At 42.1% G+C, this 16,019-nt stretch overlaps 1 protein-coding gene across 5 annotated transcripts in view; it reads right to left on the reverse strand.

The window, feature by feature from the left end:
* LOC128873657 (leucine-rich repeat-containing protein 4C-like) overlaps nt 1-16,019 on the reverse strand; it is a 260,823-nt gene that overhangs the window by 174,551 nt on the left and 70,253 nt on the right. For all 5 annotated transcript variants that reach the window (XM_054117364.1, XM_054117363.1, XM_054117362.1 and 2 more), the window contains one exon: nt 9,162-9,224. In XM_054117364.1, the coding sequence (XP_053973339.1) occupies nt 9,162-9,224 (63 nt within the window). The remainder of the gene's footprint in view (nt 1-9,161; nt 9,225-16,019) is intronic.

The raw sequence follows: 16,019 nt of genomic DNA on the forward strand, positions 1-16,019 counted from the left end.
TGCGCCATTAAAAAATTGCGTCTACCTAATTTGTCCTATCTCTGGGGTAAAATTCCCTCTATATGGTCATCGCAGTGCACTTTGTCGACGCTCTCGCTATACTTCCACGATAACCGTTCGCTGTTATCTCCTTTATAGAGAGGCCTTCATTGACGGGTAATTGAAGTGCGGATGACGGGCGGCGAGATATCCGCGTCGGCGAAATTACCTTAGCCAAGTTTCAACAATCGCATTTTTCCTCGACCCGGGGTGATTGACGGCATCGATGCAATCGGGTTTCCACCCGTCTGTCCCCGGGCCGTGAAGATATTTCGGTTCCATCAGAAAAAAAAAAATTAGAGTGAAAATAACGAATCAATCGAACGATCCCGATTAACTCTTCCCGCTACGCGAGGTTTCACACATCTCGTCCCGATGGCTACGATTCGAGAGATGAACAGAATTTTATTGCAACAATACAACAAGAATATAAACTCCGTATGACGATTCATTGGACGATTGGACAGTTATTCGGATGAGCTGCTGTTCGCCCAACGTGCAGCGCGATTTGATTGTATAATTCAAACTGTGATTGCTGCTCGGACAGGTGACGAATCCGAAACTGTTTAAATTGTTCTCGTTGGTTGAAGTTCGACAACAAAATTCTAAATGATTTGTAGATATCTTTGAAGACCGAAAAATATGCTCCTCCGAAACCTCAAAAAAGATACTTAACTAACAATGATTTGCTAAAAAAAAACTCTGGGGAGGAGCAAGAATCGACCGAAATTAAACTTGAAATACTGTAACGCAGAAATGTGCCCCAGAAGTTCAACGGGACGTTCGAAACGAAATGTTCATTGAAGCGATAAAAAAAAAAATCGTATCACCAAAGTTTCGGTAATCGCTTTTATATCCATCGATCGTGATGTACAGGGTACTGCGATGTCCATGGCGATTCACGTCAATGAAAGTCACTGGAAACGAAAAAAACTGAATCATCGGGCGTCGAATCGATCGTTTTCTAATTTGGATAAAACTCGTGTCAATTTCATCGCTCCGCTATTTCATCTGTTCACGCGATGGAATCGCTGCCACGTTTTTCATTTCATCGGTTCAATTAAGAAAACTTTATCATGTTGCGGAGTAAACGAACCCTTCATCATGAATCGCTTCATGTTTTTGTTTTACCATTTGGGATATTTTTATTAATACGAATACTTATATCGGTATATGAAATAAATTAAAATAACATCAAAAAGTATCTTTTCAGCCCCAGGTGTTGGGACGAAACTATTTAATAATTCATCCGCATAGAAAGGCGTATGAACATATACTGAGTTTTCTGATTTAATTACACTGTTTAATGATCAATATTTTTAGAATGTGAATTTTCCAAAAATTTCATCAAAGTTACAGACTGAAATTGTTACGTTTGTGCCCTGATCGGCTCTGGTATTCAGATCCCCGTGTAGCGAACATTGGGTATTCCAATTATTTCTAATCGATAATAAGCGATCCGCGTTTCACTGATTTTCAACTTGAACGCGGATATTACATTCCGGTCGGCGTCACGGTTGTCTGTCGCGTCCGACGTAACGGTTCTGCGCGTGTGTAAATAATAATATCCGTGTAATCAATGCGTTTCGCTATCAATCCATTATATCAACCCAACTGTTCGCTAATGCACAGCGCGTCGAGCCTCGGTGCAGACGGCAGGAAAATCGCATTAGCGAAGTTTCGATAATCGCTTTTATATATCCGCCAGTGGTGATTTACGGCGCGGGTAGCGGAATCAGCTTTCACACTTCTTCGTCCTGGCGGCAGCCTTCCGGTCCGTGAGGAGGAAAAGTCGGCCAGGAGCGAGCAAATCGATCAGACGTGACGAAAATCGCGCCGCTCCCAGCGATCTACCAACGAAAAGCCCGCTGACCTGGCGCGCACAATGGACACAAATGGTATCTTTTGTATAAAGATCGTGGAACATACAATCAAAACGAGATAATCTAAAAGTTCGTGGGAGAGCTCAAAGGCGAATTCTTTTGGAAAAAGATGGAGATGCTGAAAAAGTGATCGTCGAGATATTTTTCTAAACTGGCTGAAACTTCATCTAGAAAAGTGTAATCAAATTCCTCGAGTACATCTATTTCGTACAACGCTGGAAAATTTCGTAAACATTTTCTGTATATTTTTGATTTATTTGAAAGATATTTGCACGAAGATTCTGTGATTTTTATCTACCCAAGCCTAAACGATTAAAAAATAAACTGAGTTTTTGTAATACGATTCTAATATTAATAATAGAGAAAAAAGAAATTACAAGTGTCCTGCAACGCAATCAGAACAAGACTATTCTTTCTCGAGTAGAGAATGTAGGCAGAAATTAATTAAAAATAAAAATAAAAAAAGAAACAGGATAGAACGCTACAAAAGATCGAATCAAGTAAAAATTCACTGAAAAACGCCGTTTTTAGAGTTCCAAGCTAGAAAATGTCTCAATAGTCGAGCCTCTGGGATGACATCGAGGAAAACACGTGGCGCGTGGCTGTTAGTAAATTCAGAGACGTTATTGTTTCCGTCTGGTTATTACAATGGGTCGCCGTACAATCGATTCGATCGTTCGCGCCTCAGCGATCGATTTTCGAAAAATTCACTCGGGACTCCGTGAAAGCTTCGGGCGAAAATATAACGGATGGTCTGCGGTGTGCTCGCGTGAAAAATAGCTTTCGAGTATGCGAGTGGTCGTATTCATGAAAAATACGAAGCTCGAAGGGCGGTTGATCGACGTCGTTCCGCGTGGGACGAAATGCTTTCCATTGTGCGTCGGGATCGTTCGGTCCTTTCGAATTCTTAACGACGAGGGACGGGTAACTTATTATTCCTAGCAGAATCGAAGAACGGACATAAAGAATCCTGTAAGTGCCATTTAAAAAACAAAACTTCTCTCGTAAAAAAGTTCCACTTCTTAAAATGGTATCTAATCTTGGAAAGATTACAGCATCGAGACCGATAACGGTAAGCAGGAATGGAAATGGCATCGAATTTTGGTTAGTTTGTAACATTACCAATGGACGATTCTGGATTTAATTTTATGAACCTGCTATTGATTAATAGAAGTAATACACGGTTAAAAAAGTCCATACCGGGACTTTCACCTTCTTTAAGTAACCGTTCATTACTTAAAAGGTACACGTTTGCTCACATTATCCTTTCAGTAGAAGTGCTTGGAGTACCGATGGAACTTATTATCCAGCTAACATTTTCGCTAAAAGACGAATCGTAAATTTTTCCAAAACTCTCTCGAGAAAAATAATCTGTCAGGCTCCGAAATTACAATTTGATCTTTTATTAAGGAGGAATTTAAAGTCACTGTAATTTATGATAATTAATACAGTGATTATTCCAACTCATATTTCCATAATAAGGCGATTTCTAAAAGCACCTTTTCTACCTTGGACTGATCTACCATGAAGATAATGAAGTTTTAGCAGAAGTTACACTATTTCGTTTCAGATTGTTTAAATTAGAGCGTCTACATTCTTCAACCTTTCTTCAAAATTCTATTCAAACTACCTACCTCCAGGCTTCGACAAGCCAAAGTCAGCCACTGTTCGGACAACGATAGTTCACCGCGACCTCCTCCTCGGATCGGGAATCGTGTCGTAAATACGAAATCCACTGTCCGCGGTATTCTTCGTGTCATGTATCGCGGCATCAAACGATTCTTTGTCGCGATTCTCTATCGGCGGCTCGGTAATTTATTCATGTGTAATCTCCTGTTTGCAGAGTGTATTAATATTTATCGCGACGGTCGCAAACAAAACGATGGAAGATTAACCACGGGAATCTAGGTTACAATGTAACTCGCGATGTCAGAATCGAGTCTAGTTTTCCGCTACATCGTTCGTGTGATTCAGGTTGATTATTCAGTTTGACTTTGCATTCACTTTGATTTTGTATACCATACACAATTCCTCGAAACGAAGTGTCCAACATTTTTTTCGCAATATACATTCTAGGTGAACATCGTAAAATGTATCGTTAAAGGCATGGATTTTATCTAATGTTATATAAGATGGGATAAATTAAGGGAGATATTGTCTAATGATTAGCTACTAAAGTATTATTATTTGACCTTGATTCGCCTTGGATAACCTTGATTGAACTTGAGTAACCACGTATAACCTGGAATAACCTTGAATAACTATGAATAAACATGAAGCATAGGTCGTTGAACTAGTCCTTATCTGAACGGAGCAAGATATACTTCTACATCGGCGATAGGACACTGTCCATTGTCTCTAAACATAGAGACAATAACTCGATAGCTGAATGTCTCACGAACAAATGATCTTAGAATAGATACACGTGGATATTTTTATTTTCAGAATTCGGTACCCTGACTTTGATAGACAACTTTAAAATCTCTTCCTCGTTGTCTACAAAGTTATCAACCCCAAGTGGACTTCAACAGGAAGAGCTAAAACGTTTCTAAGTACGTGAAGAGATTTTAAAAAGTTTTCTACAATATCCTCCACCTGGTCTTATGTATATGCGAATAAAAAAAGAATAGATTTAAGAGTATATAAAATATTCTATAAATCCCTTAACTCTTTAACTTTTATTTTCAATAAAAAAATCTCTTACGTCATTGTGATAGTAGAATGAATATAAAAAATCCCCTGCCAGTGATATCCACACGTAATACCCGGTACGTTTAATAAAGTCATGCACCTTGTCGCGTCTTGGTCCACGGCCATATTCGCCTAGACGTCAGCGTATAATCGAAACGCGGATAAGTGAGAGATGAGAGAAATCTGGGCCACGTAGGAAATTGCGATAAAAATCCCCTGCTCATCGAATATCATCCAGTCACGCGCGAAAACTATTGATCTTATCAAACTTCGAAACTTAAGCTTCCTATTCAATGTTTCGCGAAGCTCGAAACGACGCGTGTCGATAGTTTCCTTAAGGATCGCGCCAGCGTAAATAATTTTCAACTTCTTTTTTCAACTTTACCACGAGGTCTCGCTGCCAACGTGAACTATAAATTATGTTTCCACGTACGTCCGTAATGCGATATTTATATAACCGATTATACCAAACAGGATCAAAATATTTGTTAGAGCGTTTATTAATAATCAATGTTTGTTCACGGTGTACATATTTACGTTTGTTATATTACTCGGTTTCTCGCTACTCAGATCGGACAACGGAATCAATTACGCGTTCATTATTAATAAATTCGTGTCGCGCGGAACGAATACGCCATGGGTGGCGGACATTTCGAAAAATTTATCCCCGCGGACGCTCGAGTGGAAACGCGAAAGCATTCCATCCAAGATAGATTACTTTGATAAAGAATGAGACGTCCACGCGCCCGACGACAGGACAATAGCGACAACGCTGTCCGCTAAGATTGTCTACAAACCATGAATGTATGTAGCTGACGTACAACAAATCCCTAAGAAAATTAGGATCTTTAGCGAACTGGGGGCCTTAGCGAAATAGGACAGGCGCAAATAGGAACCGATTTGTCTTAAATTGCCACTAAACTCGAGGTAGATCCCACATCTAAAAACTAATGACAAATATTTGTTACTAAAGAGAAGTAACGCAACGTTTTCTTTTTTTTTTATGGTTATTAACGATGACTGTAAAGAGTATTTAGCGAACGAGAGAACTCGAGATGTTTGTTCGTTACTGTTGAAGTTTTCGCGTTAGGCAGGTTTAATTTGTAATACAAAAATTCACTGTTATGGTAACGTTACAGCAATTACGTTCGTTGCCAAAGACCCTAAAGAACTTGTCCACGCCATTGGCACAACCCAGTGTAATTCGACAACAGTTTAAAACACGATCGACGGCCAGCAACGCAAGGCGTTCCTACGGGCGCGACGTTAAATCAAATAAAGAGAAATCGTATCCCGAAAGCCGCAAAAAGGGCACCTACCGTGATGGCAAAAGTTCCGGACAAGGAAACGCGACATAAATCGCCGGAATTTTACGAGGTCGTTCGCTTCGTTGTTTCTCGTTTCCTGTGTACCTGCACGACCGTTCGCAGCCGAGGCTGCAGGTGACGGGTTTCGCAAAACCGCCGCACGCCAACCTGCGAGTTGGCCGCAACCGCACGCAATTAGACACCTGCGAGGTCACGAGCAGACATTGCTTGTAATTTGAGTCATTATGTGAGAGAGGTCTCCGCAGGGACGACAGGAGGCGGTCAATTTTCGACGGTGCACAACTCAGTTAGTGCAAGTTACGCGCGTGTCGTACGAGGGTTCGCAGACCTTAAAGCCATGGACCAAGGGCAAGGGTTATCCTTCTCCTGGCGCTACGCATCCGGTAGGCACGGTCATCGAACCAGCCCTCCCTCGCGCGATTCAGTTAGAGTAAGTTTAGCGTGGCGTTGAAGAGTTTCGAGACCTTGAGGCTATAAGCTTCTAGGTTCAAGGTCTAATGAATAGGGTTATTCTTTTCCTAGGATTGTCAAACCAATGTATCCAAATAACTTTATGTAATGAAAAGGGGGTAAATTATTTATATACATTGGATACTGTGGTCAATTATTTAAAACTCCCGTTTAGCTCCAGTTTCCATCGATGCTGAGGATGTTTTCCCCTGGAGCTATATCTCACCGTTAATACAACTCAAGGAAGGGTCTAACCGGGGACCGTACACCATTCAGTCGCAGCCCGTCGAAGAGGAGATAAGATAAGGGAAAGGTCCAGACCGCCGTTATCCCGTGAAAATTAGGCGATTTTCCGTTAACGGCGTGTTTCACTACCGATTCGAAAGTTCGACTTTAACCTTCACCCCGGCGGTAACCCCAATCTGGTCTCGGTGAGATTAACGACGTCCTCCTTTGAGCACGAAATCCTCGCCAAGATACGGACGATAATACAGCCATGTAGCAAAAAAAGCTATTTAAGTTCTTCGGAACGCAGCCAAAACCAGGCTAGGCTTTCACGAGCTATTGGCCGTTGACAAGATGACAAACGACGGATCAAGCGCGATAAGGGCTCTCGAAACAAGGCGACTGACTGGATTAAAAAGGGAACCGAGGAAGAATGACAGCTAAGGGTGCTTCTAACTATCCTCTCGGGCTCGATGTCGATATCTTATAACTGCGAGACCATTTATTAAGCCTTGAAAAAAGGCGCACTTACCATAAAGTCGATTCTTTTTTTTTTACCTTGGGTGCCTCCCTCGACAAGGGACAGCGTTCAACTCAAATTTAACGACAGTGAAATTGAAGATGGGGACAAATTAAGATAGAGCGAGGACAGTGTGTCGAAAGGAGAAGGTAACTATCGAGCAAAAGAATCTTATACATTTCCTACGATCCTACAAATCACTCTGTCGAACTTCTACATCTGCATAATTATCGATAAATAACACCCATTTCGAATAATAATCAGATACCACAGCTGCGAAATATAAAGCTCAAAATCCCCAAGAAACGAATCCTAATTTCAGCGAGGAACAGGGGTGCGCTGCAATAGCCAATCGGGCGATAATCGAGCGTGGCAGGGTATCAGGGAAACGAGCGGGACGAAGAGCCACTGCTAGGCATCCGTTGCAAGCGGAATAAAATTACCCGCACGCGAAACACGGCCGAGATAGAAACACATAGGGGTTCGCGATGCTAGAGTGCGGAGGCAACCCCACGGAATCGATGAAGGGACTCGAAAGCTACCGTTGGCGAAGAGAAAGGAAAGCAGGCGAGATAAATCTGTTTCCCAGGCGAAGATCATCGAAATTCCGGAGACGTAGAGCGCGAGGGTAGCGCGCACGTAGGGGAGGGCGAAACCGAAAGCAGATGGGGATTGATTGGCTCGTGTCTCCTCCGCTAGTGCAAAGGCAGCCCCGTCGAATCCCGAGTACAAAGGGTCTTGTGCACGCGTGCACGCAATCACGCACACGTCGAACAGCGTCGACGTTTGTGCGGGTCGAGTCAACGCCGGTAAACACGCTCGTCCCTTCGCGTCGTGTCTTGTAACATCGACGCTCGTATATTCGCCTGGGTCACGCTTATCCTAAACTCGCGCGTGTGCCCAGTTACATGTACAGGGTGAGACCACAGGAGTTTAAGAACTCCTCGATAAAAGTCAGACGTGGGAGATGCTGGGGGACTTTTAACGAGTGTTGCCGGTGGAGTTTTATACTGGAGGGAGAGAGGATGTCTGCTTGGGGCTGGAGGTTGACCATAAGTTGAATGTTTCGAAAATTGGATAGTTTTGATTTGGTGAGCTTTGAGTTTTGAAGCATTCAGAACTTTCAGAATTCCAACACCCCCCGCAGAGATTTAACCTAGTTAATCTGTTATCTCCATCACCAAAAATAAAAGATTTATTCTAGGCATCAGTTCAAAGTCTCGTTGGCCCGTATGACGCGCATACCTAGGTAGGCACGTGCGAAAGCACACAGCGCGCGTACCAAGCGCTTCCATCGGACATATCCACGAAATGACGCGCGGATATCGCGTGTACGCAGTCACTAATTCACGCGGGCACGACCTATGTGCGCGCTGCCACGGGGATTCACCACCACCTTACAGCGCGATCGTACACGCGTACGCGGCCAAGTAATGGCGCATAGATCATAGAGATGCATGCGCACGGAGGAGCACGCACACGATGTCGTATATCAACCATGTGAGGACATACGCGATAAACCGTGGCGCACGTACACGGTCGCGCGTGTGCTAAGTACACGTACCTTCGCGAGTCTGTGTTATTAACACGAAACGCCTGGCATAAGTGAGACGAACAAGCTGTATCGAGCAGCGGCTATTGTTACGGGGCATTATTTGCCGCTAATCAGAACGGCTGAGAGCCGGTACGTGACGGGGGAAAGTAGACGGAGGGAAAGTCTGGGACGTTGGATGCATTCGGGCGACCAGGAGGGACGTTTTCCTCGTGGCGGTCACCCGGGTCGGTCTGATTGCGGACCAGCCCCGCCACCACGCCCTGACCCACGCGATTTTCAAGATATCCGACACACGAGCCCGCGATAGGGTCGCTAGACGCGGGGTCAACCAACTCGACCCCTCGTTGTCGTTTGCACGTATCCTTCTGCGTCGCCCCGATACGCGCACCGAAACTTTCCTCCGTTGCCGTGTACTTAAATAGTCGAGTCGAGTGTGTACGCGCAACGCGCCGATGGGAATAGAAACTTACCCGTGTCGAAGCTGCCGGCGAATCGGCTGCCGAGTTCTGCGCCGATGAGTCGCGATGATTCATCTGCAACAAAACCACGGGTGCTCGTTAGATTGATCTCGTTGGGAGGGATCTCGAGGCGATGGGGCCGGGTGAAGTGGGGCTACGCGGAATCGAACGCTAGAGGCGGTTCGGGGAACGTTAGGGTGTGTCGGGAAATATTGCGCGATTCGAGGCTTTTGTTTATTAATCACGATTCAGGGAGTAATGGAGAGTGGAGCATTTTATGTTAGGAATTGCGGTTCTGGTGTTGAAAACAGAGCCATACCGGAAGAATTGTTTAATTTTGATAGCGTTTGGGATGATTCTCATCTTAAGAAACTATTCTGTTTTGCTCAACGATAATCAACAATTTTATTCGCGACTGAGGTACTATTCATTAACAGAACAAATTTGTTAAGTTTACGTCGATATTGTAAACCATATGTTTTCTTGGGGAAATTATTTAAAGGTTGGAGGATTTTATTTACACATAAGTGACGAAAATATTCAGGTGTTCGATGTGTGTATAAATAATCCATCCGCTATAGGTCGTTTCTCTGAAATTGTACATTTAATTAGTCCGCCGTTAATTCTCCATTTCAGTTAATGAGAAATCTGTCAATCAAACGGGGACATCAAACATATTTCTCGTGGTATGCGCAATAAAGGCTTCGATTGGTAACATTTTCCATCGTAAATTGTCGGTATTGGGAATGTCCAATATTACGCTTATTCCTATCGACGCAAATTCCAATTACAATATTTAAACGTGCATATGTATTTTAAATAAATTTGAAATACGCGTAACATTGTGTTTTCAATTAACACGGTGCGTGGACCTGCTGGGGCGCAACACTGTTGTTATTTATTTTCCGCGACAGACAATCATTTCGTAGAAGATGCCAACGAAGTAGACGTTTCAAGAATAAACGAACCGTTCATTGTTTAAGGTACCACGAAACCAGGGCAAATACATTTATTTGCTATTAAAGACATTGGCTTGCCTGGAAAGTCCAAATCCGGAAGAACACGATTTCACTGCTGCGTGCGCGTAAAACCAAATTTGATCGCGATCTTTGCAAACTTCTCTGAAAGAGTGGGAACTGGAAGGAGGAATTGCTCCGTTAAAAATTTAAGATTCCCGCTACAAGAAAGTTTGTCGAAACGCGACTACTTTGAACAGCTGAACACGAAATCACCGCGATGCATAAAACATCCCCGACAATTATTCTTATTACATGCTATCCTCGCGACGATATCGTCCTTTCTTACTAGTCTGGTCTCCGTTTCGAGGGTCCAATTTCTGCGAAGAACCGTGTCAGCCCACCCAGTCAAATTTCCATGGAAAAATAAAAGGAAGAAAAAAGACGCACGGATGACAGCTACGGTAAACTTTGTTTTCGGCCCGCGCTTATTTATTGTTTCAAATTAAGAACAGGGAACGAAAGTTGATCAAACTTCACGGAACATCTGTAGCGAACAAAGATTGAATATCAATAGTTGAGACGAGGGAACATTTATTTAAACTTTAAACGCGGCCAGAGGCCGTCCGATCGATGATGTCTCCTTTTTAGTCGCGAACAAACAAGAAGACCCTTTAGGCGCGAGTCTAATAAGAAGCAAAAGTTACTCCAACTGTGACCTGGCATTTCTGCTAGGCGTTAAAGTAGTTAAAGTAGCTGGCAACGTTGTTTGCGAAACTTTCTCTGTAACCCATCTCCCAAAGTAACTCTTAAGAAAGCACACGTGGCATCCCTTGTGTCAACATCTCCCTTATGTGATATCATTCTTTCTTAAGAAGGACGGGCTTGAAATGCACGAAAGTTCGGCGATTTTTACATAACAGCCACGTTCTAGTTGGTAGGTTTACGTTTATTCCGATTGCTTCTATCGGAGGCCAAAGTAGGGCGTTCGAGTGCGATGGTAGCACGTGGAACAGAAGCATGCGAAAGTAGGGCGATTCGGAACCCTAAACATAAGGTATAAAGCGTTGATAGCGAGCGTAGTTGTGTGAAAACACTGGGAAGTTTAAAACGAGAATTATTGAGATACAAGTAACTTGGAAATAAGGTCGAATAGGACTTATCTTTATGCGAGGTTATATTATCGTTTTTACGCGCGTCTCAGAAATGGCTCCCACATATTATGGACAGGATAATACGAAAGTTCGTACGCAGTTATGCTGATTTTTATTCTTTTTTTTCGTTTGATATAATTTCTAGAAACTATACTACAGACTACTACTCTAGACTATTCATAATTAGTAAAAGTGGTAGGTTTGTTAAATTCAATTGGGAGGTTTTAGACCTAAATTTAACTATTCATCGTTTAAATAAAATATTTACGATCAGAAGTCTCTATCTTTCTCAATATCATCACTAGGCCATGTGCTCCTAACTAGGCCGAATAATAAACGTTACATACAAAAAACTAACATCACAGATCCCGCTAATCTTCCATAACTCACAAACAAAAGCACTCCTCGTACGCTGTTCTACCTCGTATAATAAACCCAACGCCCGTATTACCCTCAATTCCCATTCACGCTTTGCATAATTCAAGTAGTCTGCGGCCACACCGACCAATCCCAATCCGTCACTTATTATTACACCGTATATTGAAATATCGTCATCCACTACCGCGTTACGGCGTCTAGACATCGCTATACAGCCCATACGGTATAACAATAACAGCACGTATCAGTGATGTTGCTTGGGCATCGGCTCCGCCATCCACGCGTTTGCCAAGGCGCTGCCGTTGAATCACAAATCCCCGTTTACCGAAGTCGTCGCTCATTGTGCGCGGAGATTCCGCGTTTACGGACGGAATTCGCCAGCAAAGAAAGCAGCGCGACGCCGCCGCCGCCGACGACGACGACGACGACGACGACGGCCGCGCGCAGTGGATGTAATCGACGGGAGTCGTTCACAATCGGCGAGTTCGGAATAGTTCCCCGAAGAAAGCTGCAAAACTGACACTACCGCAGGTATGTAGGAGCGAACTGCTGCAGAGAAACCGACAACTACGACGAACGGATAGGAGAAACCCCGTCGTTTCAACGGGGGTTTGTACACACCGTTAATTCGATAGCTACGTCACGGACGTCAAGAATGTTCCGGAATTCTATTCGAAGTATTCGGTATATAGAGGATGAGAGCGTTGCAAACGACCGCGATCTGAGGATTTTTGGTGCGACCAGGCATCCCCGTGAGTGGCATCCGATCGATTCCGATTCCCGTGAATTTACCAAACCTTATCGACTATTAGCGTCCATTCGTTGCCAGCGAATCGCTTCGAAAGATTGAACGGGGAATGTGGCCGATGCCTGGCCACTGAAAGCGCATCATCACCCCTCTTCCACCCCCCCAAGGAAACGCTACGAACACTGAATTGCCTCCAACACACGAATCGTCGCGAAAATGAACCGTCGACGCGATGCGACTATACTTTTGAGAAGCCATTTTTGAGGTACACTACACTTTCGAGGAATTAACATTTTCTTAGCAAGCTTCCTTTCTGTATAAGCAGAAAAATAAATTGTCTTTAATAAATCAGCATTTGCAAGTAATATGTACGAGAAGGGCAGGCGCATAGGAATCCGAGGTTGTAGTGTAACGATGTCTCGATGCACACGCGCAGAATAACGAACGTTTAACGAAGGGTTTAATGCGATTCCAGAAATCTCGACAGTAATGGGAGCGAAAATCGAGCCGCAATTGAAAATTTTGCTGATCTAACAAGAGACGAGTAAAATGGATCTAATGGTTGGAGCGACGATTATTCGACACGACGAAAGAGGTCATTATTGCATTCAGAAATGAAAGCATTCGGCTATAGTTATAATAATTTTGAAGAAAAGAAAGATAATTAAAGCAATTATGATATTCTGTTACATCTACTTAGAATTTTAAACGTGTTCTGTTCAGAACCATGTTTCTCAAGTTAATGTAATGTTAAATTAAACTATGTATATAACTTTCTAAGGTATTTATAAATAACCCCCCAAAATATTCAAACCGACATCTTAAATGTCAATTGCGTTTTGTGCGTCACGAGAAAATTGATTATTAATTAACCGAATAAACCCCACCAAGTTGATTAAAATATGAATAATTAGTTTCTACGTGACAATGATTATTTAGGTATTGAGGATCGTTAAATAATGTGGAAAGCAATAACCATTCATTATTACCTTCGAATTAAATTCAAATTATTCATGTTTGGTCACGTCTAGAAAATGCATTACGCTTTATTAGTTTCACAGTGATAAATACATTAATAACACGTTTAGCTATACCACCGCATACATCATTCAATCGCTCGTTCGATGTCTGGTTTCATACTAATTTTGATGATAAAATAGTCTTCCTAATTATTCGTTCGGTAAATTCTCCTCCGGATAGAAATACATATATAAATCATTAGCAAGCTTCCACCATCAAATATCATTCGGGACCAACGCATCGAATATCCTTGTAGAAACAAAACCTTGAGTGATGTTGAATGTTGTGATACGAATGCTGATAACAAACAACGTGCGAGAAGCGTAATCGATAGTTGACGGCAAGACTTATTGAAAAAATTATATCTGTAATCATTTAAAATGTATACAGTCTATTGATTGCAGTTAAATTATACATTAGTAGTTACTAATATTCACGATCACATATACTTTTTGGATTTAGTTACATTCATTGAAGAATAAAAATTTAGATATCCAAACACAAAGTATGTAAACCAGCGCGTAAGTGAGAAAAGGATTAGGTATGTCGACAGGATTGTAAGGGAAATCAATTAACAGGGAATGAAAACACTCAAGTTCGGGAGATTCTCGTAAATTGTATGTTTTCTTAGCGTAACTCGAGCAAGAGGGTGTAAAGTAACGAGAATCCTCTGCTTTCTGTTCTACGTACGTATCTCTGCATTCTAAGGTTTCCAAGATAATTTGTTACCGTTGGATTGCGTTGCAAGATTATCCATTGTATTGCATTCACGCGATAAATGTTCATTTAGCATAAATCAATAAAAGATGACGAACTTGCAAATAAGTTGTGTTCTAATTAATCTCTTATTCTTTTTTACTTCAAATTCTTAAAGATAAAATTGTTGTTAAGCTAGAAATTAATTCGATTTTAATCTCGATATCGAACGAGCGACTCGACGACAGAAGTTGAAATGTTAAACAAATTAAAATTAAAGTTTGAGTAATTCGAACTTTTTTCTACGGTTGATTCTCGAGACTCCACCGATGCAACGACGAGGTTTTCTACTCCAGCTACCGTTAAGCTACGGGAAATTACGCGAATTAATATATACCGGTAGATTAGCGCTCCTAAGAAGATCAACAGCCACGGAATAGGACCGCGAGACTCATCGCATTGCGGAACTGCGAGTTTCAGGCGCCACGCAAATGAACTTATTTCCGAGCGAGTTTACTCCCGTTTGATTATATCATTCGCATTTAAAATCGTTTTCCCCGCAGCAAATTCGTATATTTCGTATCAATAAAATTCTTGGGTTGCCGGCTTCTGGTACATAATTAATAAAATGTATGACTCGGTTGCGGCAATTTCCCTTCCCTCTGTTTGGTTTGGCAATAACTTTTTCAATCTTCCGCAGTCTTTATTTTAGTTCGTAGCTGTGGCTTCGAAAAATTGTTTGCGTGTTGGGAATTGAAGAGAAAATGGAAACAAGAGACGAAAAAGAAAATGTAGATTATTTAATGTAGTCGATTGACACAGGAAAGAAAGCCAAAGGATGGCTATATTTAACTGCAATTTTAGAAGCTCAGCTGCGATTTAAAGGGAAAATATTTTAATGAAATTTAAAAGTGAAGAAGTAATACCTTAAAGAAATAGGCGAACGCAATTGTCGCACTCATTATATAATTGCCTTACGAATTGTATAATGAGAAACGGGAAAAACTCGACGGTGGAAATCAATTTGCTCGGAATGAGAAATTAACATATATATATAGATAGTCAGATAAAAATTAAAACATGGAAATAGGAAAAAGGATACTAAAAATAGAAATTAATTTTCTATAGTTTCGATTTTTTTATGAGTGGAAACTGAACGAAGTTTAGTTGCTCGTTTATTTCACCGGGAGAACTTTGGTAACAATTATACAGATAACGAACCCAGCTGGCAGAGATGGAATAATAGAGTTTTAATCAGTCGATCATTTTCAGTGCAAATGGAGCAGAAAGTTTATTGTTTCGAAACACCTTCCTTCAACTATTTCCCACACAGAGGAATCCCCGAGCTACGTGTACATCAGGAGTGATCCGTGGTCGTTACAATCCGCTGGTCGTTCGAGAGAATCCATAATATACATAGTTATACTGTTATGGCACGCGGAAAGGTACATTTCGACGTTAGGCTAACAATGCTCCCAGTCCAACTATCAAGAATAGTTCACAAGTTGAGATCAGCCGATTTAACGTTTAGTCAGTGTTTCTCTTTCGGCCGCACTAAACTCTACGCGCAACTGAACTTAACCCAGTTCCAGCTTGCGAAATTCGTGCTTTCCCCAACCGTTCCCCTCGAGCGCAACAAAATATCTCGTAAACAACGAGAATCGAAAGAATGCGACGGCGTACCACTTCGCGTAAATTCCACGAGTCGAAGATCTTCCTATCGTAACTCGAGTCCGAAACAAGAGGATAACGTTGACTCGTTCCGCCCTTCCGGCCATCCATGTATCTCGATACGTTTCGTGGAGAATCTATACTCGAAGGATTGTGTACGACGGACAATTACTTTGTTTTTCAGCGAATGTCTATCGTTGCCCAACTATACCAACCGTAATGAGATTAAAATCGATAGAAGTTTCCA

This window comes from Hylaeus volcanicus, chromosome 3 (genome assembly GCF_026283585.1).
Source record: "Hylaeus volcanicus isolate JK05 chromosome 3, UHH_iyHylVolc1.0_haploid, whole genome shotgun sequence".
NCBI classification, from domain to species: Eukaryota; Metazoa; Arthropoda; class Insecta; order Hymenoptera; family Colletidae; genus Hylaeus; species Hylaeus volcanicus.